General features: G+C 45.5%; 1 protein-coding gene across 1 annotated transcript in view; it reads left to right on the top strand.

Annotated features, from left to right (window-relative positions):
* LOC119160819 (nose resistant to fluoxetine protein 6) overlaps positions 1 to 22,259 on the top strand; it is a 277,772-nt gene that overhangs the window by 235,279 nt on the left and 20,234 nt on the right. Inside the window, exons 12-13 of the mRNA XM_037413067.2 lie at positions 16,302 to 16,422; positions 20,581 to 20,767. Of these exons, the coding sequence (XP_037268964.2) occupies positions 16,302 to 16,422; positions 20,581 to 20,767 (308 nt within the window). The remainder of the gene's footprint in view (positions 1 to 16,301; positions 16,423 to 20,580; positions 20,768 to 22,259) is intronic.

Below are 22,259 nucleotides of genomic sequence, written 5' to 3'. Positions count from 1 at the left end.
CATTAGCAAACATTGCGCAAAGGCTCACTCATGAATGCAGTAAGAACATTGAATGACGTATGTGAAGGTGTGTTTCCATTGCCTGTTATACCAGTTTTTTATCATGGAGATCAACAATTTTTTTAGCGCGAAAGTGTTTGATGTCGGGGTTTACTAAGGCTTTAGTGACGTATTTTCGTCATGGATATGACGTCGTAAAATTAACAGTAACTAATGAGACAGAAAAAAACATTCAAAGAAAAGGCTCCCCCCCCCCTCCACCCGTCTAACCTCTGACTCCTTGAGGAGCACCGAAAAGCGCCCGATGCTCTGACCAGTGAGCTATCGGGATATTGGCTGAGTATCGTACGAAAGCGCCTTATATCTTTCACCCATTCTTTCTCGCTCCATGCTCCCTGTTGGCGAAGTGGGGGATGCCGTCGTCTGTTAGTGCTTAAGAAAAGTAATACAATATGACGCAGTTAAAGCATGGCGTCCGAGATTTGCACGCCGGCGTGCAGCCCTGAAGCTTCTCGATAGTAGTGAAAACTCCTGACCGAACGAGTATCGGAGAGTCGCCGACGCAGTCATGTTCTTTGCTCTTCGCTTTATGTTAGGGCATGAAAGCTCGTTGTTGAAGTAGTACAGCTTCCAAATGCACCAGCGATGTTTCACCACCGACTGCTCCGTGTGCGTATGCCCCGCCACGGTGGTCTAGTGGCTAAGGTACTCGGCTGCTGACCCGCAGGTTGCGGGATCAAATGCCTGCTGTGATGGCTGCATTTCCGATGGAGGCGGAAATGTTGTAGGCCCGTGTACTCAGATTTGGGTGCACGTTAAATTTAGAACCCCAGGTGGTCAAAATTTCCGGAGTCCTCCACTACGGCGTCTCTCATAATCGAATGGTGCTTTTGGGACGTTAAACCCCACAAATCAATCAATGCTCCGTGTGTGATAGCACCGGCTTATACGCAATGCCCATGGGCATTGTAGCGGGTATAGCGCGCCGTGTAATCGAAGATAGCTGCGGGAGGAGGGTCCACCCGTGAACTCACATAGGAAAGTTTAGGATGCACGTACGTGCCATCTGCGTCAAATGAAACCCGGACAGTGGCAAGCCTTCGCGATGGTATAGCGCAGGCTATACTTATCACCTTGGGCCGGCACGCACATATATGCGCAGAGCTGCCCAACCGTATGTGTGCGCCTGTCAATTGTGATAAGGATACGGCGCGCAATATACCATCGCGAGACTTGCCGTGGTTCGGGTTATATTTGACGCTGACAGTGCGTCCGGTGCAGCTTTCCAAGGATGAAATCTTCGTGAAATGAATGTATAATGAAGTACTTTGCCAAACGATAGGAACTGTTAAATGTTGGCTACCTCATTTTTTACCGCAGTGCGAAGGGTGGTGGTGTCAGCTGATGGATTGTGCATAAACCATGCCTTGCGTAAGCCTGTGCGTGCTGCAGGAAACTGCGCGAACTACAACAGACGTATATAACTTAACGGTACTCCGAGGTCATTGGTATCGAGCCGGCCTGACGGATTTCCCGCAGCAGTAAGCCGCTATAGCAAGTAGCGCGCCATCGCGGCTGCACGGAACCGCATGTTTAACGCAGCGATGGTTTGCAAACATATTACGCCGTGGTCATTACTTGCGCTGCCAGCAATACGAAGTTACTTCTTCAATGAAACACAAGCATTCAACTCATTAAGTAGCGTTGTTTCACAGCCATGCTCAGATTCAAACTTTGCGCAATTCACTGCACTTAGATGTTGCGGGTTTTATCAGCGCGATCGAAACATTCAAAAGAATGGGCACGCATGCTTCTCGCAACGCCAAAATTGCGAAAACTTGTTGAACGTCAACGTCGTTTGGAAGGTATATACGGTGAACTGGAGGAGAAGTTAGCAGAGAGACGTGCGTTGAAGTCGTAACTGAACGTTTCATCGCTCAACCATTTCGCTTCTCTGGTCGAGCTCGAGTGTGTTGGCGGCATGCGGTGCTCCATAATATCCAATGTAATTTAGTTTCATTCAATGCACAAATCTTAGTATGGTTATATTTTGACTTCGCTGAATGATATTACACAATATATACAATCAAAGTGATTTACGAGCGTGAAAAAAAAAAAAAACAGTAACGCACGAGGGGACGTGAAGCGCAACTCCCTCCTCGTGAGTTAGCAGCTAATCGTTGGTCGTCGCTCGCACTTTGGGTGCGTTGACAACCTTCTACACCCAGTAAAAAATCCTCGTTGTCTCGATGATTTTTTTCAACATCACAGTGAACTATTGTTTATATTAAAAAGTTGTAGTTGATGATAACTTATGGCGCCCATATTTTAATTGCAATAGCAGTTATATGAAAAGTCTCGGCTGCTTTTGTCGTTACCGCCACCGTCATTCACGTTCTTATGCTACAGACATGGTCCTCGTTTGGGAGCGCTTCTTCTCATGAGATCGAGCTCTGTTCTAGCAAACTATCTCCCGCCCCCCCCCCCCCCTCCCAGCGCTACCTTCCACGTAGAAGGCGGCACCATGCAGTTCCGAGCTAAGCGTCGCCTCTTCCACCGAGCCACCGTGCCGTTCTGGGAAAAGCTTCACCTTCTCCTCCAAGCACCGAGAACTGGTCTCGTAGACGAGACCAAAACGTTATTTAAGGCCGTGCCGGCCCCATGTTCGGAAGATTTTGCCCCAGCCGACTGCGTCGTGCTGGCCGGCTCTGTAAAAACGATAACCTGCTATAGTGAACGTTCCTACTTGTTGCTGTTTTCAAAACTGGTTGCCTCCCTATTCCGCCTCTGGGGGAAGGCTTCAGCGAAGTCTGTTTGACTGCTCGCCGCTCTCAGCTACCGCTACCATCGCAATAAACAGGAAATCCTAACAGTGGCGGCAGAGGTGAATGCCATCAAACCCACGTTCATAACAGTGGTGGCAGGATGCCACCAAACCACCTATATATATATACTTTAAGGCAAAAGAGTGTGTGGTTCGTCCTTTTGAAGACTAACGGGGGTGTCACAACCATTATTCTCTAAGACTAACAGCACCCTGTCTATCAGTTAGTCCCCACAGATGAGCTCAAGGGACTAACATTTAGTCGTCACATTTACACCTAAGTGTGTAACAGTTAGTCCCACAATGCACCTCAAAGGACTAACATTTAGTCTACACATATGCACCTTATAGGGCAACTGTTAATCCCCATATTTACACCTTACCGGGCAACCATTAGTCCTCACATTTTCACCTTGCCGGACAAACGGTTGATCCACTCAAATACTCCAATCGGATGAACTTTATGTCCCCAGTTCAAACATTCTTCTTCGTTCATTTTCCGCTAGGCCTAATACTTTCTTCGCCTGCTTTTCTGTGCAGTGAGCAACAAAATGCAGACAAAACACGCGAAAAAGTAGTTAGCCACCTATGTGTAACTGCTTTCGCAGTGACGGCAATTACGAAAGACAAAAGTGAGACATCGAAATGTTTTATTTTTCTACATACACCTGAAGTTTCTCCATTCTTTCAAGTGAATTCATGGTGAAGTGTACAAGTCCGGTCTCGTTGTCAAATCTTGTTCACTCCTATAAAGATCCTCCAATGGAAGCGATAGATGATAGTCATTGCAAACGCCAGCGCACGCAGCCTTCTGCCTGATGTGTTCCCACGGCTGCACGAACAATATTATAGTACAATTAGTTAAACACACGTCACAGAAGATGAAGATGCACGCTTATGACAAGTACGTGCACGTTAATATAAGAACAAGCGTAAAAGTATGACACACAAATAACTTTACCATCACATCTCGCACAGTCCTTCTGAAACTGCTCTGACGAAAAAGATGGATGACAGGCATCGCAGAAGCTAGCGCCCATAGTCTTCAGCACTGTGTGTGCCCACGGCTGCACAATAACTATGTAAAAGAGTGAGTCACACGTGACAGATTTTGAATACAAATGCATATGAGAAATAAGTGTGAGGTGAAATGTAAACATACGTGAGATATGTCATGGTAATAATTTCAACGTGATGTCACACATCGTCAAAGACTCATTTCCATCCCCGTAGCGCAACAGCTTAGGAGCGGCGGCTGCAGCACCTAAGCTGTCCGCGAACCACCGTGCCGCTAACAAGCCGGCGAGTCCTAAGCGAGTGACGTCGTTCAGCTCGAGCAAGCGAACGAGAGACCAGACACGGTGCTGCGCGCGGAGTGTCTGCCGCCAGCGAACTTCGAAGAGGAAAGGAGCGTACGCTTGGCCGCCATCACGAAGAGCGCTGAGCTGGTTTGGAGCTAGCACCGAAGAAATCGACGGTAATGCGGCCATTTTCCATAAACTTGAGCGAGTGCGAGTGCAGCACGCAAATGCGAGTCCGTCATCGCGGCCAGCGGACGGTGCCGAGCTGCTTGCGGCCCACTGACGGGGAAGCCAACTGTAATGGCGACCAACTTTCAGTGAGTTGCGACGCTAGCGAAAGCCCCGCCAGCCTGTGCTGGTGCACTTACAGCGCGCGACATACTACAACCAAGCTCGTTACGAGAACCCGCAACGTGTTTTCGACGACTCCCAACACAGCGACGAGGTCTCAGCCCAATATCGTGAGCCCGGAGCTCATCGCGGCGGCGAAGACAGGCGAGACCTCGATAAGCGAGCATACGGGAGGCCGACGGCAATGGCGGCCAATTTCCAGGCGTTCGAAAAGCACAGGCGAACTGCAGACGCCCAAGATGACCTTCGCTGTGCATTTCGTGCTTGCGATATACAACACGACCGAGCCCGTTGCCGGTAAGCGCGATCCGTATCGCACACGGGACAAGTAGAGTAGAATAAAGAGTGATAACCTACTTGCTTGAGAATCCAGTGCAGGTTTCTGCCCTGAGTCGGACGGAAGTATATATGCGATAGGCCTGCTGTCTTCTTGTCCGCCATATTGGCCATCCCAACTGTTGCTGTCATGTGTTGGTCGTGACTATCTTGAAGCCAGAGAGATACAGCGCGGCATGCTGACGTGTCGAGACTTGCTCCAGACTTTATGGGTGCAGTGAAACGTAAAAGCAGCAGCCCACGCTCACCCAAGTGTACACACAAGCAGCACGTCGTAATTCCTACATCGTCGAATCCAGGCGGCCGTGGTCAAGCACTCCGAGCGCGACGTAACGTGAACCATCTCCAGCAAAATACGGGGAAAGACTGAGCCAGCACAAGAGAAGAAGGACCTTGGCAACGCTTTTCGCGCTGCCTGCGATCTTGAGCGGTTCATCCATTTGGAGTGTGTTTGGAGACTAACCCCCGTATTCACAAACGCTCCTCGACTTTCTGCCTTCACTTGACAGAGCTGAGCACTGCGCCACCGCTCAGCTGAAAATGACGCTGCGCAGCTCAAGAATCACAGCAGATTTTCGCTGATATGCAGTGACTTGGCGTGCCCGAAGACGGCGCTCCAATCTGCTTTCTCAAGTGAAGGTGAAGTGTTGAGTGAAGGGATGCTCTAAAATGCGAGGGTCAATGGTTTTGCGCGGCATGCTTCCCTCTGTGGTTGCTCCTAAACGGTCTATCCGTTCATCGCGCGTACGTATTGGGCTCCGTTATTCATTTTACGGGTAATTTTGCCTTAGAGTGGAAGGATGCGCTTAGCTCCTCTTTCTGCCGGAGCGAACATCACCTTTTGGCAGTGGTCGTCTGCGCGCGCGCTAATTTTGCGAGCGGGCAATGGAAGGGGGGGGGGCGCTTATTGGCGTGCAGCAATGATCAGCGCGCTTCTTGAGCCCCCGTAGCGGGTGGGAGCTTCTACGGGCTGCGCTCCCAACACAACACAGAAACAAAAAAAAATTGGCAGATTCCACGTTCCTGGAAATCCACGTTATGCGAAGCATGCGGGAGAAATGTGACCATATTGCAGTTTTTATTGAGGGACACGTCATGAAACGATGCTAAGCTAATGTACAAATCTGACACACAGAAACATATGTTGAACAGTTGCAGATGTTTATATAACCACTTGTTTGCACTTGCGCAACGATTCCAACTGGAACATGCGCACTAGCAACACAAGAAGCAGATACGAAGCGCTGATTCTCGCGAAGAAGCTTGCCCTGGACACCTCAATACACAAATCAAATTCAGCGCATGGCATCTTACCACACCGCGATGTGACGGCTGTAATAAATTATTACATATATAATGTTTATAAGATTGGGTAGGAAGCACTGAAACCACTATTAACATTTCACGAAGATTAACATCTATTTAAAAAGTTGTTCCAAAACCTGGCCTAGCCCTGTGGTAAAATGCCTCATTGGCACCCAGTATGCTTCCGTTCGATTCCATCTGGGACGAGTCGGGTCGATGGTATAGCGACGTCGGGTATTTCTCACCACTCGCGCATTAAAATTGCCCATGTGTGTGCTCGTATTTCCTGAGCAGATACCAAGCGTCAATCACCTAGGGCACATACCCGCCTACCAGTGGCACCTACCCACCCGTGGGTATGTGCCACTGTCTGGCAGAAGTGTTTGATGACGTACGTGACGGGATTGTGACATTATTCATTTCTTGACAAGCGCGTCGTATTCGTCACACCGTCTTACCCTCTCATGCTAATTTTGCTTCTGGCCAAGTAAATGGGGTGACCACGAGAGCACCCAAACGTAAACGGCTAGATAGATAGATAGATAGATAGATAGATAGATAGATAGATAGATAGATAGATAGATAGATAGATAGATAGATAGATAGATAAATAGATAGATAAATAGATAGATAGATAGATAGATAGATAGATAGATAGATAGATAGATAGATAGATAGATAGATAGATAGATAGATAGATAGATAGATAGATAGATACGCTGAAAGTCGCCGAAGTTCGCTAAGAAATGCTTCGCATTGAAAACGGTGCCAAAGGTGTACCTGGAACGGCCGTGTTCTCTTATACCCGCTTTTTGTAGAGTTACGTCAGATAAAATCTAAGAGAGTTGACTGCCAGCCTCACTTTGTATAATATCGTAATGTGTCGCCATGGCCACGCCGCACGAAACTTGGTTTCCTAGCAAGCGCATGTTTACTACAATCATTTTGCTCCTGAAAACGCTAACTTTGTTTCGTAAAACATTCGAATATGTTGCTGTCACATCATTGCTTCGTCCTCTTGGCGAAACTGTGACTTTTTTTAAAAATCAGGAAAGTTGCACGTCAATCTAGATATTCATGATAAAATTTTACGGATTATATTAAAACTGATCGCGCCAAGCGCGCACAGAACACGGCAATAGGTGACCGGTAATATAAGCAATCGCAGGGAACAGTGGGATACGACGGCTTCCGGTTCGACGCGCCACGCTAGTTAGCGGCGGCACGCGCGCATTTTTGTACCGCTCCGTTGAAAAAAAAAAAAAAACACACACCTCTCCGTGCGATGTCAGTGCTTTAGAAGTTGATTTTTTTGTTTTTGCTAACCGTGAATATGACAATGACAAGCTACGAAAGCCATGAACGGTAAGGAAACTTTGTTATCGCACTAGATGATCTGCAATGAATTTATGCTGCTCAGGGGTACTGCCAGTTTGGCTAGCAGCTCAGTCGATACAGAAAACAGTTTTCATTCTATGATACGTTACTGCAGATAAAAAAAATCAATATTTTAAAGATCTCAGGGGACGGGGATGACTGTAGCAGTGTGCTGAAAGTTCATTTCGGATCGCTGCTTCGGTCGACATTGTCGGTCGATCGGCATGAAGCAGAGCACTTATTGAGCAAATTGATATATCTTTTTTTCTCGCCTTCCACGCGCTATAAGATGCATTTCGTAGTTGAAACCAGGTGCTTATATAAACGCTAATTTTGATTAAGCTGCGTGGCACGGCGGCACTTAAACAACACAGTCAGACATAGGCGGCGCTGAATAATCTAAACCCTGCGCTTAATTAACCCACTTATTGCTTTGCTTGCCTTCTTGGCGCACAGTTTGACCAAGATAAGCGCAAATGCACTCATCCAGCGATTCGTGTAAATTTACTCTTCAGTAAAGCTTTTGCCTTTTTTGTCACATATATAGGTGCGATGGGTGCTCATCTCGTATGGCAAGTAGATTTCACCCGCGCATTCCCATGTTATCTTTGCTAGGCGCGCGTGCGCGGCAATTTATTTCTCAATATAATATTCGCAGCGAATTAATACGTAAGCTTTTTTAGTGTAAAATACCCATGTATCCGTGATAAAATTGTTTTCGAGCACTCTTAATTTAACGTTCTGTGTATACTGAAAGGCTACCTGTCGCCATGGCTCTCTTCACAGCCGCGGCTTACCTCATTTTTCTTTCTTCTTTTCGTGGCGATTGATTTATGCATTTGTCTTTCACGCTCGAGTTGGAGCAGCCATCGGCTCAACAAATAGTTTATCAGGACGAAGATAAATGGGCAACCGCATGCGCGAATCCCGAATAATCTGAGGCTTGCTGCGAAGCGGTTCACCGTCGTCTACTCTTCTCGAACCGGAAGCCGGTAGCAGACGGTGCATCCCACAATCTCTCACTCCTTTACTGGTCACCTATTCTGTTGCGTGAAACCGGAACTGCACGGGTCAAGTAAGTGATTAACTTTGAAAAAACGCGCGTCGTGGGGTTCGTGGAAACCGGCCCGTCACTTCGCTCGCATCGGTGGATCGGCTTACCTTTGGTGCTTATCTGCTTCTTCAGAGTTGTATGCGAGAGAAGCGCAGTATCAACCTTTTTTGTTCCTGTGAAACATAGCACCAGATTTTTTTTATTACTTTAGGTATTGAACGACAAAACGGGGAGGGCAGCCGCTGCGGGACTGTAATTTCACACAGGTGACATAGCTTTTCGCGCCTGTTTATAGATCGGTTGCCCGGGACGTCACGGTCGCGGCTCCATGATGTGCTGGTTCACCAGCGTATGGGCTTGATGACGCAGAGACAGCAAAAATACAATACGCTTGACGCTGATTCAGCATGATAACGATGCAGCCATAGTTTTGTTAGCGTCTACGTCACTAACAAAAAAGTGCCGCCATATCCACGAAGTCAATGATGATGAGTGGGCGAAGCTCCGGAGGTAAACCTGGTAAACCATGAATGCTCTGTACATTTTGCCCACTCGATTTTATTACTTCGCTCCCCCTACCGTACGTCGCCGCACTAGATCGAACGATTGCCTTCAACCAATGACACGCGCCATATGTGACATTCCTATTTTATATTTCGCATCTTTCATCAACTACAAGTACCACCATCTAGTTTATAACATCTTTTCATCGGATGGATGGATGGATGCTATGAGCGTCCCCTTTATAACGGGGTGGTGACAAGTATGCCACCAGGCTCGACAAAAAAAAAAAAAACTTTTTTCTTTTTTTATGTTGGCCTAATGCCTCTACTTCGATAAATTCTATCTTAATGGAAAAAAAAGGTAAATTTTCAGCTTAAGTTCTTTGCCATTTACGGCACACTGTCCATATTTTATTTTTCCAATATTTATTTTTGTCCTTTCTCTCTAATTTTCTGCCACCAATACTCTAACCGTCTCTTACTTATTTCAATCGCGGGTGTGTTCAGCTTTCCATTGTTGTCCCTAAAACCCAAGGCTTCCTGTAGGCTCGTGCCCAAACGTACACCTGGGTGGATATCTCCACATTCAATCAGAACATGCTCCGCCGTTTCCTTGTCTTTCCCGCAGCATGTGCATTGTTCTTCTTCTTTACTGAATCTTGCTTTATAACTACGCGTTCTAAGGCAACCCGATCTCGCTTCAAACAGTAAAGCGCTTCCCCTTGAATTATCGTAAAATGCCTCCCTCCTTATTTCATTTTTGCCCTTTCGGTAGTTACTCAAAGCCGGTTTTTTCTCCATAGCTGCCATCCAGTAAATCCTCTCCGCCTCCCTGACTTTTCCCTTAACGCTCTTTGTTGACATATGGCTTACAATACCAGCCGTATATTTACTAGTGAGTCTTCTAGTTCTTTTTCTCCACTGTGTGTCCACGCTCTTCCTATACAAATATTGGAACACCTTCTCTGCCCATCTACTCTCCTTCATATTTCTTAGCCTTTCTTCGAACCTTATTTTGCTCTGCGCTTCCCTCGCCTCAAAACCTGCCCACCCCATATCGCCCTTTACAGCCTCGTTTGTCGTCTTCCCGTGAGCACCCAACGCGAGGCGTCCCACAGTCCTTTGATTTACATCCATTCCCGATTGCACCTCTGCCCTCATGCACACCACTGAGTTCCCAAAAGTAAGCCCTGGAACCATTACACCCTTCCACAGACCTCGAAGCACCTCATACCTATTGTATCCCCACAACGCTCTGTGCTTCATTATGGCCGCATTCCTCTTTCCTTTTGCTGCCGAGGCTTTTTCCTGTACCTCCATGTATCTATCACTCTCATTTACCCATACTCCAAGGTACTTGTATTCACTTACCCTCGGTATTTCTTGGCCTTGTATGGACACCGTCTGATCACAGGGATCATTGAATACCATCAATCCACACTTCGTTACACTGAATCCTAGTCCAAGAGCTTCACCTTCCCTTCCGCATATATTCGCCAGCTGCTGTATATCATCTCGACTGTCCGCAAATAAGACGATATCGTCCGCATAAAATAAACCTGGAAGCTTCTGCTCAATCATCATGCCGCCCTGTTTGTGTGACAGGTTAAAACCAATGTTGCTACCTTCTAGCGCTTTTTCCATACTCACCATGTACAGCATGAATAACAGCGGGGACAAAGGACATCCCTGTCTCAGCCCCCTGCTAACCTCAACGTTCTCTTTGCTACGCATTCCTTCCCACTCTATGCAAACTGTATTTTCTCGGTATATCTCCCTCAAAAGCTGTATACAGTCGTCGCCCATGCCCATTCCTTTCAATATATCCCACAAAATTTCCTGATTAACGTTGTCGTATGCCCCAGTGATGTCTAGAAAAGCCACGTACAAGGGCCTATTCTCTATTTTAGATATTTCTATACACTGAGTGAGAACAAACAGGTTATCGTCTAACCGCCTGTCGACTCGAAATCCGTTCTGAAGTTCTCCCAAAATATCGTTATGTTCGGCCCATGTTTCTATTTTCATTTTTACTGCTTGCATCGCCAACCTGTATAGTACCGATGTAATGGTTAGTGGTCTATACGAGCGAATCTTGTCCTTTTCTCCCTTGCCTTTATAGATTAAGTTCATTCTACTTTGTCGCCAACTGTCCGGTATTTGTCCGTCCTTTAAGCTTTTTTCTACTGCTTTTAACAATGCTTCTTTAGTGTTAGGTCCTAGTTCGTTAATGAGGCTAACGGGAATCCCATCTAAACCCGCGGCAGTGCGCTTTGGAATTTTTCCTTCGGCCTTTTTCCAGTTGAAATTATCAAGTACTAGCTCTTCCTCTGTTGCTTTCTCCGCCACACTTTTACTCACCGGGGAGATCCCCTGGACGCTCTTTTGAAACGAATCGGCTGTTACCTTTTGGATGTAACCTAGCGCTTCGTACCCTTCCAATTGATTTCCTCCTTCATCTAGAATATGTTGTTGCGTTGTGACAGACTTCCTACCTAGCGTCTTTATGTGGCTCCAAAAAATCCTAGGCGCGGCCTCCTTTTTTTCGTGTATCTCTGTCATCCAGCGTTCACTTTCACCTTTAATTTTTGCCTCTACCAATTTCTGTACAAGGGATTTTTTCTCTAAATATATTTCCCATACTTTTTTGACTTCGTCCTGCGGCCGCTTCTCCTTTTTTGCCTTTCTATGCTCCCGTGATGCTTCGCGTCGCTTCTCAATCGCCTCCCGGATTTCCTTGTTCCACCAACTTTTTGGCTTCCTTTTTCCTTTCCAGCAAACAGTTTTCTTCTCTTTCCCTATCTCCTTCGTCATTAGATGTAACAGCTCACTATACTCCCAGTCCTTGCCTGGTATTTCGCCTACTTCTTCCTCGACTCTTGCGGCTATATTTATTATTTGTTTGTCATTTAAATACGAGCTGCCAGACTTTGATTCCATGCTCATATTTTCAGTTTCGTATCCCATTTGTAATGTTATTCGTTTATGATCACTACCCAAGCTGTTAATGCCTTCCTCGTCTATCCTCATTTCTGTCAGTTTGTGGTAAATTCCTTCAGTCATGAGACAATAATCAATACTTCATTGCTTGTTTCCGACTTCCCATGTGATCTGGCCGTCACATTTAGGCCCCGTGTTAACTATCTCCAGACTATGTTGCTCGCAAAGATCTAGTAATAACTTCCCATTGGTGTCTGAATATCCGTCAAGGTCATGTATGTGGGCATTCATGTCCCCTAGAAGGATGATTTCGGCCCCATTACCAAATTCCTTAATATCCGCACTCATGCAATCCACTATCTCCTTATTCTTTTCTCTGCAGTTATTCCCCGTCCACAAGTAGGCTACCCCTAGCCACGTTTCCTTTCCACCTACTGTGCCCAGAACCCAGAGGTGCTCTGAACACGTCTGTTTCACTCTAACCCATTTGGCTCCGCGATGAATTAGCATTCCTACACCCCCACCTTTCCTTTCCGATATGGTCCTGTTACACCCTTCCCAAACATAATTTTCAATATGTGGTGGCTCTTCCAAGTCTCTAAGGTTTTTTTCTGTAACCGCATACACGCCTATCTGTTCTTTGTTTAACTGCTCCTCAATCTCTAACCATTTTGCCTTCTTTCTGCCACCCTGCATGTTTATGTAACTAATTGCAACACGCGCCTTTTTCCTTTTTCTTTTACCTTTTTTCTGGTTTTTCGCAATTCTACCTGTCAAAGCGTCCTCCTGGTTGTTTTCCCTGTTACGAGCTACCCCGGACTCCGAAGGGCCCGTGAGCCCCCCAAAAAAGCTACTGCGCGTCCTGCCAGTCGCCAGCCCACCTCGTGTCCAAGCCTCTTATCGAAATGAATCTTGTCTCTTTGGAATCCACCCCACCTGTGCACTTCCCTGTTTAAATCCACTACCTCGAAACCCTTCTCTCGACTAATTCGCCATATCTCTTTGTTTGCGTCGACAACCGCTCTTTGCAGGTTGACGTTGCGTACTGGTACTTCCGGTACTGTGCATACTACAATTTGCACCTGGGGGGACACGGCGCGCATGTCATCCACCCCTTTCGCCAAGGTCGTCGCTAGTCCTGACGATTCTTTTTTCAGGACGTCATTTAACCCTCCCGCAATTACAACGAGGTTACGATTGTTAGCTTTAGCTGCGAGTTGTTCACCCGCTTGACTCATTACTGTCCCCAGCGTTTGTCCTGGGAACGTCCCTATCGCAACTCTCTTGTCGCCTTTCACCCTTTCTTTGATTGCCGCTGCGCATCGGACTAAATTTGAGTCACCGGCGATGATGACCTGTTCAGACGTTCCTTCTGAAACCTGCACCTGGCTGCTGACTAGGTGACTAGCGTGAGTCACGGCTGCTGGTTTGCTCCCTCCCTCCCTCCAGCTACAGTACCGCAGCTACAAGTACCGCCATCTAGTAAACACTACAAGAACTAAACGAGAGGTGGCTACATACAGGAGACGGTACCGCCATCTAGTGAACACTGCAAGAACTAAACTAGAGGTGGCTACATACAGGGGACGCACAGCCCATGCCTTAAGGAGCTTCGCCCCTAAAAAAAAACTTTGCGAGTGATATAACGACAACTTTAGCGCATGACGTCACAAACCTTGCGTATACCACGAGGTTCACCAACATGCCGCTTTCAATGACGTCAATGCAGGTCATCCATAGCTTATCAAAGACACTGATAAGCACCAGACACCACAACTAAACACTGAGCTATATCTACTAGTGAAGTTTGATTGATAGATATGTGGGGTTTAACGCCCCAATACCACCATATCATTATGAGTCGCCGTAGCGGAGGGCTCCTGAGACTTAGACCACCTGGGGTTCTTTAACGTGCACCCAAATCTGAGCACACAGGCCTAAAACGTTTCCGCCTCCATCAGAAATGCAGCCGCCGCTGCCGGGATTCGATCCCGCGATTTGCGGGTCAGCAGCCGAGTACCTTAGCCACTAGACCACCGCGGCGGGGCTACTAGTGAAGTTAAGAATGCTTGCCGATTTTCGAAAGCAAAGAGTCTGCCTCGGGCGTCTTATTTTGAATGTCGCCACTTCCTTGTCACGTGTAGTTCCGGCATTACGGTATAGAAAGAGGTCAAGTTTCCTTCGTATCGGGCACCGTCAGTTTCGACATCACCCTTAAAATTCCATGACATGTATATCAAGTTAAGTGTAACACTCCCGGCTTCTAAAATACGGGTATGCCATAAATTACCATGCACTGCAACTTTAATAAAAACTGCATGCACTGAAGCATACGAACGTGGCCCACATGCTAGCCGCGTTCGCCTCCAGCGCTCGCGAGCTTTTACTCGATGGTTGAACATACAATACGCGGGGAGCTATGAATTCGTATTTGTTAGACGAAAATGGCGGTTAAAGTGACAACTATTTCACAAACCTGTCGTGAGTGTCCACATAATCACTACTGAAAAAAAAACACATTGTTTAAGCGAGGACCCAATTCACAGTTGTACGTCATGCTTCCACCGCACACGTACCTTTTTTTTCTAATGAGTACGTTACTTTTGATATATTGCTCTACGTAGTGATAAGTATTCCTGAAGAGCTTCACGCACCATTAACAACCTAATATATCAGTATGGTGCGAAACAAGTCGATGCCTCCCTCTAAAATTGGCACAGAAATGGCCTCCTTGCAGAACATGCCAACCTCACGGTGAAAGACACCGTGTCCTTTCATGATGGGGCATGTCACGACGTCTAGAACGAGTACGTCACCACTGAGGTGTTTTATGGAAACACTTTGAAGCAAGAATAGCCCGAGCGGCCCCATTTCGGGTCGCTTACGGAAGAACGCATAGCGGTTTCTTCAGGAAAATTTCGGAAACCTCTTACCGCACCGAGTGCCAGGAAATCGAGCCACATTAAAAAAAACGAAAAGAAAGAAGGAAAGAGTGTAGCGGCGGTGCCTTCCGCCCGTACAACAGTATTCTTCATCCGGCTTGCTTGTGTTTGCCTTCGTTATTCAGACATTTCCTCGCTTAGACCGAAAAGGTTACAGCAGAGGAGCTGCGACAAACTTGAAAACAAAAAAAAAAGATTTATCCTTCTCCACAGCTTCCGATATGGTAGAAGATTCCAGTGAGTGATACTTTTAACAGGATATCATTTTCAATTTGCAAGCAGGTTCGTCCCTTAAAGAGGTAACTTTGCCGTGAATTGAAACACATGCAGAAGTGAGAAACACGACAATGGGACGAGCGGCACTCCCAACTGCATTGTTATGGACGTTAACACAAAAATAAGCAGACAACGCACATGCGCCATCGAATGAAAATGGATCCTGTCCAGTGATGAAGCGATCTCTTGTCCGATACGTACAATGCAACAGAGGTACCACCGATATAACTTGTTCCTTTTTTATATGGTATTCGCTTCCATTACATCATGTGCAGTCTGAGACATTTTTCTGCCTGAAATTTTCATCTCTTTAAAATGTGGCTGACACTTTTAGGTTTTACGGCGCATTGGCATATGCGCCAAGCCATCTCTCGCTAGATTTTGTTCATGCTCCCAGGCTCGCTCATTTGCGCAGCGTTCCTTAGCCCAATGCGTGATATTCCATAAGAAAGGGGAGTTTCATACACCACGCTTTTGGCACATATCCCGTGTGTGGTGCCAAGTTTGTTGTGATATCTGACTAGCCTCTTCCGGCTCAATTCTTGGGCATAGCTGAGAGAGCTTAACGTGCGTGGAAAAGGCGATTGGTACTCTGTACCAGCCTGCAACAATTTTCAAGCTATAATGTAAGTAATCACGACTGGTCTTACAACTCAAGTGTCTTCATGATTCCCGGTGATTACTCTAGTGCATTTTTGCTTTGCTTTCCGTAAAAAGCGCTTTGGAGACTGCTGTCAATAACGAGCCAGGGAAGCTCGTAGCTTTAAGTCGCTCAATCAAAATGCACCTTTATCATGTATGTGCACAATTTTTCCGCATCACCTGCGTGCACCTGCCGCACATGCAGTGCTCTTATCTAAGAGAGGGAATAGGGAAATTTTTGTGTTTGCAGCAAATATTCCTGTATATTTTTTTTTGCTGTGCCACAATTTTACCTCTCAATAACTTTCACCAATCGAGGGTTAGCACCTCGGGTGTGTCAGTGTCATCTGCCGTACTCCCAATTCCTGTTTAAATTTTTTTGTCACTTGCCTTCATTTTGGCTGTTATGTATGTTATGTAGGAATATTTGATAAGTTTAAATGTGCGCAGGTTCGCTCTCATAATGAACCGCTGGGTGTACCTGCTGCCGCATACACACGTCGGCCCGTACTTCATTGGTGCGCTTACGGCCTTTGCCTACGAGCGTTACCGAGAATCCAAGATTCCTGTGGTAAGAAATACTTTTGAAATATAGACTTATAGTCTCTTCTTATATATAAAGTTAAACACACACAAACACACACACACACACACACACACACCTATATATATATATATATATATATATATATATATATATATATATATATATATATATATATATATATATATATATATATATATATATATATATATATATATATATATATATAATATATTGTTACAAGCTTTCAGAGTCGCCTGGCAAAATGTTCATTATAGATTACTAGTAGCTTTAAGCACGCTGAACATGCGCAAAGATAATGGGCGGAAGAGAGCACCTGCGCTCACACAGGAATTTCGCTATTGCTAGTCACGTTGCTGTAGTGATTAGGGTGCTCGGCTGGTGATTTAAAAGCCGCGGGCTCTATCTCAACCCAAGCGATGACATTTTTGATTGAGGCGAAAAGCTAGCGGACCATGTGCTGAGTGATATCTGTGCACGTTAAAGAACACCAAGAAGTCTAAATGTATGGAGCCCTTCATTGCACCGTGCTTCATTGGTTTCAGCACCGAAAACCTACAAAATGTGAATATTTTTTATTGAACAGATACGTATTTATAAAAGTGAAGACAATAAATTTCGTAAAAGCGTGACAAAGCAGGATCAAAGGAAGTATCTGTTTGTGTCTCGAACTCCATGATTAGGCTGTACACTTCACACTAGAGACATATGTGTCTAATCATGGTGTTCCGGAAAAGTTTAATACTGTGCACTCAGAGCCAGAAAATTTACCACGCAAAACCGGAAAAATTTATGGCGTAGTTAGCACGTTAGAAATGACAAGTAAATGTCATTTGAACATGTCTACACACTCTTTAATGACACTGATAATTACGTGAATACTGGTAGAGTTACAACTATGAATATAGCTTATTATTTCAGTCCGGTTAACAAAAAAAATAGTGGTGGCTAGTCCAGTATATTGGGAACACAGTTTACTAGGTTTGCTTCGCGTAACGCCATTCCTAATTTTTTAAAAATTAAGCTGTGGGTTAATAAGAACACTCTGGTACGAAACCCATCGAATGTTATCCTAACATCTACAGGCGCTGAATCTTGTCTGTGGAACTTTTTTAAAATGTAGCCCATGTCTTTGTACTCGGTATAGCCCCACAATATTTAAAAAGTGGCGGTTGAAATCATCGCTGTTGAAAAACACTTGGTTATGGTATCCATGACGCTCACTTCCGCTGGCAGGGCATCACGATTGTTCTTGAAATGCTCTGTGAACTCTACTTCAGTAAATGCCACTAGAAATTTGTGCCGTTGCGGATACGCACAATTCCGAATGTCACCTGCAAGGATCTTGCCCTGCCAGAAAAGGTAAGGTGGAACAGCGGTAACACATTATCACTGCTTAAAACCTTCAAATAAAACAACAGAGCGGCAATTATTGTAGACTGCGCGAGTTGGTAACTGGTATAGCGCATTACGAAAAAAGAAACAATGGCCAAGCAGACAGACAAAACAGAAGAGAGGTGAGCTGTATCATCTTTATAGGATCACACGTAGCATGCTTCAAGCACCATATCAGAACGTGTTGGCACATCGCGTCGTGCAAAGGCTCAACATCTGTAATGAAAGGCTTGATGTAAAAGAGCACAAAACCAAATGAAAGCTTGAAAGAAGACTTTGTGGCTTGCGTAATCACAATGAGGCCGAACGACTAGAGTGTCCCTTAAGTAGGCTTCAGCGCGTGACGCAAGGACATGTGCTGAAGCCTATTGAGGTCACATGCTGAAGCCAACTTAAGAGGCACTTCTAATCGTATGGCCTCATTGTGATAAAGGCTTCCGTACGGAAGCCGCAACATTTTTTTTCTTTAAAACTTTTATTTGGTAGGTCTATACCTTCTTTTTTCATCATGTTTCAATTCAACCAGACGAGGTTTCATCGAATTCTCGATTTTAATGACAGGCGGGCATTGCACGTTATCCACATTTATCAAGAAATAGAGAACACTTCTTGAGCGAAGTATAACCCCAACAGGGTCGTATTAACTTAACGCTTGCCCCACCACGGTGGTGTAGTGGCTAAGGTACTCGGCTGCCTACTCGTAGGTCGTGGGATCAAATCCCAGCTGCAGCGGCTGCATTTCCGATGGAGGCGGAAATGTTGTAGGGCCGTGTGCTCAGATTAGGGTGCACCTTAAGGAACCCAAAATGGTCGAAATTTCCGGAGCCCTCCACTACGGCGTCTCTCATAATCATATGCTGGTTTTGGGCCGTTAAACTATACTTATCATCATAACTTACGCTTCAAGCTGAGTTCGAACGAAACTCGATATATGCTGTGATATAATTCTTCTACGCAATATTGCGAAACATACGCTGTATACTTTCTTAAAAAACGCATTAAAAGGGAAACCTTTATACCTTCACCCGGTCTGCTCATTTGTCTAAATTTTCATTTATAGTCAAACCAAGAGCAATGGCTCTGACTTGTTTTGGTTTGTTACCTATTTTGGACAAAACTCAGAAGCACCACCAATCCTCCCTTTACAGAGAACATTGTTTATCTCATCGATCAATAAGAACCGTTTACAAGACACGAGGATACTGAACTCATGAGATAAAACAACAATGGCGCCATGAACAACCCGCTAACTCCTGAAGGGGCTAGTGATACCCTTCGACAAGGAATCGACGCATTCGGCAACACTACCAGGCTTCGAGTAATCGAAAATTCTTCTTTTAGTGGCGAAGCTCCTTAGGCCGTGGGTCTGTACATCCCACGCAGTTTGTTGTTGGTGATGTACGTAGCCACCGGTGGCCCATACCCGCTCTAGAGCAGGTATGTGCCACCGATGGTGGTACTTGTATGTGGAACTAGATGGTGGTAGTTGTAGTTGGTGATGCTTGTATGTAATAGGATTTAAGCATAATACAAGGATGTCCCGTTCATACTCGTTAGAGATTTCAACGTTGAAATCGCAGACAAGAGCAATAGTTGGCTTATCCAACATTTGGCTTTTAGATATGCACTCACACGTATATCGTATGAACATATGAAACCAACCACGATCCAAGGAGCATGCATTGACCTTGTATTTGCAAAATTTCCACTGCAACCTATGCAGGAACCACTCACCCTTCATTTTACGGACCATAAAGCCGTCAATATGGAGAGACATCGCCATCCATCCATTGTCTCAAAGAAAAAATAAAAGTGGCTTTCTACATATACACATACAGGGTTTCTTATGATGTCTTTACACGATGATCGACTGGGCGAATTACACACGGAAGATTCACGGTTTTACCGACGATTCTTTCCGGAGGTTTGCCCACTCGTCATCATTCACCCCGTGGATATGCTGTGATTTTTTTATGAACTTGAGCATGCACTATCAATAGATCACAAGCCGAAGGTGACGCTTCCGCATTGAACGTTCTGTTGTTAGGAAGTGAAGACACGTGAGGAGAAGTAATGCAAACGTTGCTCAAGTTGATCGCACATTCTTCAAGACACCATTCTCTTTTTCTTTTGGGGTCCCCTTAATTCCAAAGCGATGTCGTCAGCTGGCGAGACACCTTCACCCATTCAATAAATACTTGCTACGAAAGTGCTGGACGCTGGCTGCATTCATACTATTGGCGGTTTTCTTTTTGCGCTATTTTTCATAATAAACGCAGCCTAAAGTAAGCACACGCCCTGTATAATCTTCCTGTACAATATCGTGATTCGGTACTGAGGCGTTATTCATCATGACTGCCAGCTTCTGCGCTTTTGAAGCATTTATTCCAGTGGACGACGTTGTATCTAATGTTAAACTGGCCGCTTTGTGTAAAATTAACTTATGCGGAATCAAACGAAGCACCTTAGCTATATCTTGCAAAAGAAAGTGCGTTACACAGCGAGATATAACAGCCTGAAACCAATAATTACACAAAGCAAACAGCTTTCTTTCCACAGACAAAAAATCTTAAAGCTTTGTAGACGATTAGGGGTAACTGAAATGGATTAAAATAATTCGGCTGTGTGCCAGTATTTATTATCTTCCATTATTTAGATGGCACTCTCATTAACAACACTGCACGACATCGGAAAAACTTCGAGTAGACGCCCATTTTCTACCTGTGAGTCGACGAATAGGTAACCTACCACCACTGCACCTTCTCGCAGCTGCTGCAGTTAGTCCTCTGGGCGTTGTCTCTACTGTTCATCGGAGCATCGCTTTTTGCCGCTGCTCCGTGGAGCATGGGGGACTTGCCTACTCTGGAGGTGACCCTCGCCTATGCCACCACGCACCGCGTCGCCTGGGCCCTGGGGCTGGCCTGGATTGTGTTTGCCTGCATTACGGGAAGAGGAGGTATGTACTTGGATAAAAAGGAATTAAGTGACTTTATTGAAAATGTCGCCGCTGCTGCAATACCTGGAGTAGGTCATCACCAAACCATCGCTGCAAGATGGTGTTTAGCAGGATAGTGGAAAGCATCGGCAATATTAAAAGAACCCACATTTTACTGCAGAGCAGTGGAAAGATCCAGTGTAGAAAATTGGGAAAGCTGGTACGACATAACTGAATATGCGAACACTGCGCAACCTAGGAAGTCATGCCCGCACTCGATGAAACGCAGTTTCAAAGCCCAGATCAAGCGCCAATTAAGCGCTGGTGTCTCGAACGCCCTGATTTCTGCTGTTGCGAAGAAGCTTTTGAAAGAAATAAAACACAAAGCAGGGCAGTCTCAGCCTCAAAATGCGTCAGTTCCTATTAGAGCTGTGGTGCGATGCTTTATGTGCGCAACGTTCTGCCTAGGCTGAAAAAAAAATCGCAACGCGCTGGTATCACTGTGGAATCCCCCCCCCCCCTCCCTCCCGGAAAAGCCATCAAAGCTTTGTAAGTTTGTGAAGCTTACGCCCATCCATCTGCAGAGTAATATGCTTTGAGAAACACAGAACGTGCCTTGTTCCTTGTGCTATTGGTGTCTTATATCTTCTTCCACTATCATGCGGCAAGATATAATAGGAAAAACCAGAAGGTGCTTAAATGGCCGTTCAAGAGAGCATACTAATAATGCGCACAATGCGGTTCAAGGACTCCTGGGAACCCACTGCCGTGGTGACAGTGGCTGCGTGCCCCTCTTTGAGCGTTGCGAGGTAATAGGCAAGCACCACTCGCAGGCTACGCGTAAGATAATTGAAGCCTGTGACACAAGTAAGTTTTACGGTACATGTGTAAGTTCCCCATTCATTGCGCTGTTGCAAAAAGAGATAGCGCGTCTTGATCCTTTTTAAGCTGTGTACTTGTTTCCAGCCTAATCAACAAAATACAAGAGTTTTGCTGACATTGTATCGCAGTGGTTAGCGGCAGCCTTCTACGTACGCCCATTCTCTTTTTTCCTCTAAATATGTACACCACCCTACTATCAAATTATTGTTGAAAGGTAGCGCTCTTCTCTATCCTTGTTTATTGCTTCCGTAGTTACGCTGTAACTACTTCTAGGTTGCACTGTTAGTAAAAACAGATCCAGCTTGAAAAAATAGTTTTTTAAAGTTTACTTATAGCCTACGCTCATTGGATTGCGTGAAGCACGAGATGTATTATTTCAATCAGAATTGGTAAATATTGAAAACTTTGAAGGGACTGTCTACCGTCCTTCTCTGCTTTTCTGTTTTGTGTCGCAATAAGAAGCGTATCATTTGTAGAGTCTAACCTTGCAGTGGTTTCTCTGGAAAGTGTTTAGAAATTTTTAAAACAGAATTTTTCGATCTGTGTTCAGTCTCCTTCCATCGGTGGGAGGAATGCCCGCAGTACTGGTCGGTGGAGGTGGTGACAATTGTACTGATGGGTGGAAGTCGAA

This window comes from Rhipicephalus microplus, chromosome X, assembly GCF_043290135.1.
Source record: "Rhipicephalus microplus isolate Deutch F79 chromosome X, USDA_Rmic, whole genome shotgun sequence".
Classification (NCBI taxonomy): domain Eukaryota; kingdom Metazoa; phylum Arthropoda; class Arachnida; order Ixodida; family Ixodidae; genus Rhipicephalus; species Rhipicephalus microplus.
Note: the sequence above shows the minus strand (reverse complement) of the source record. Positions and strands in the feature narration are given on the sequence as shown.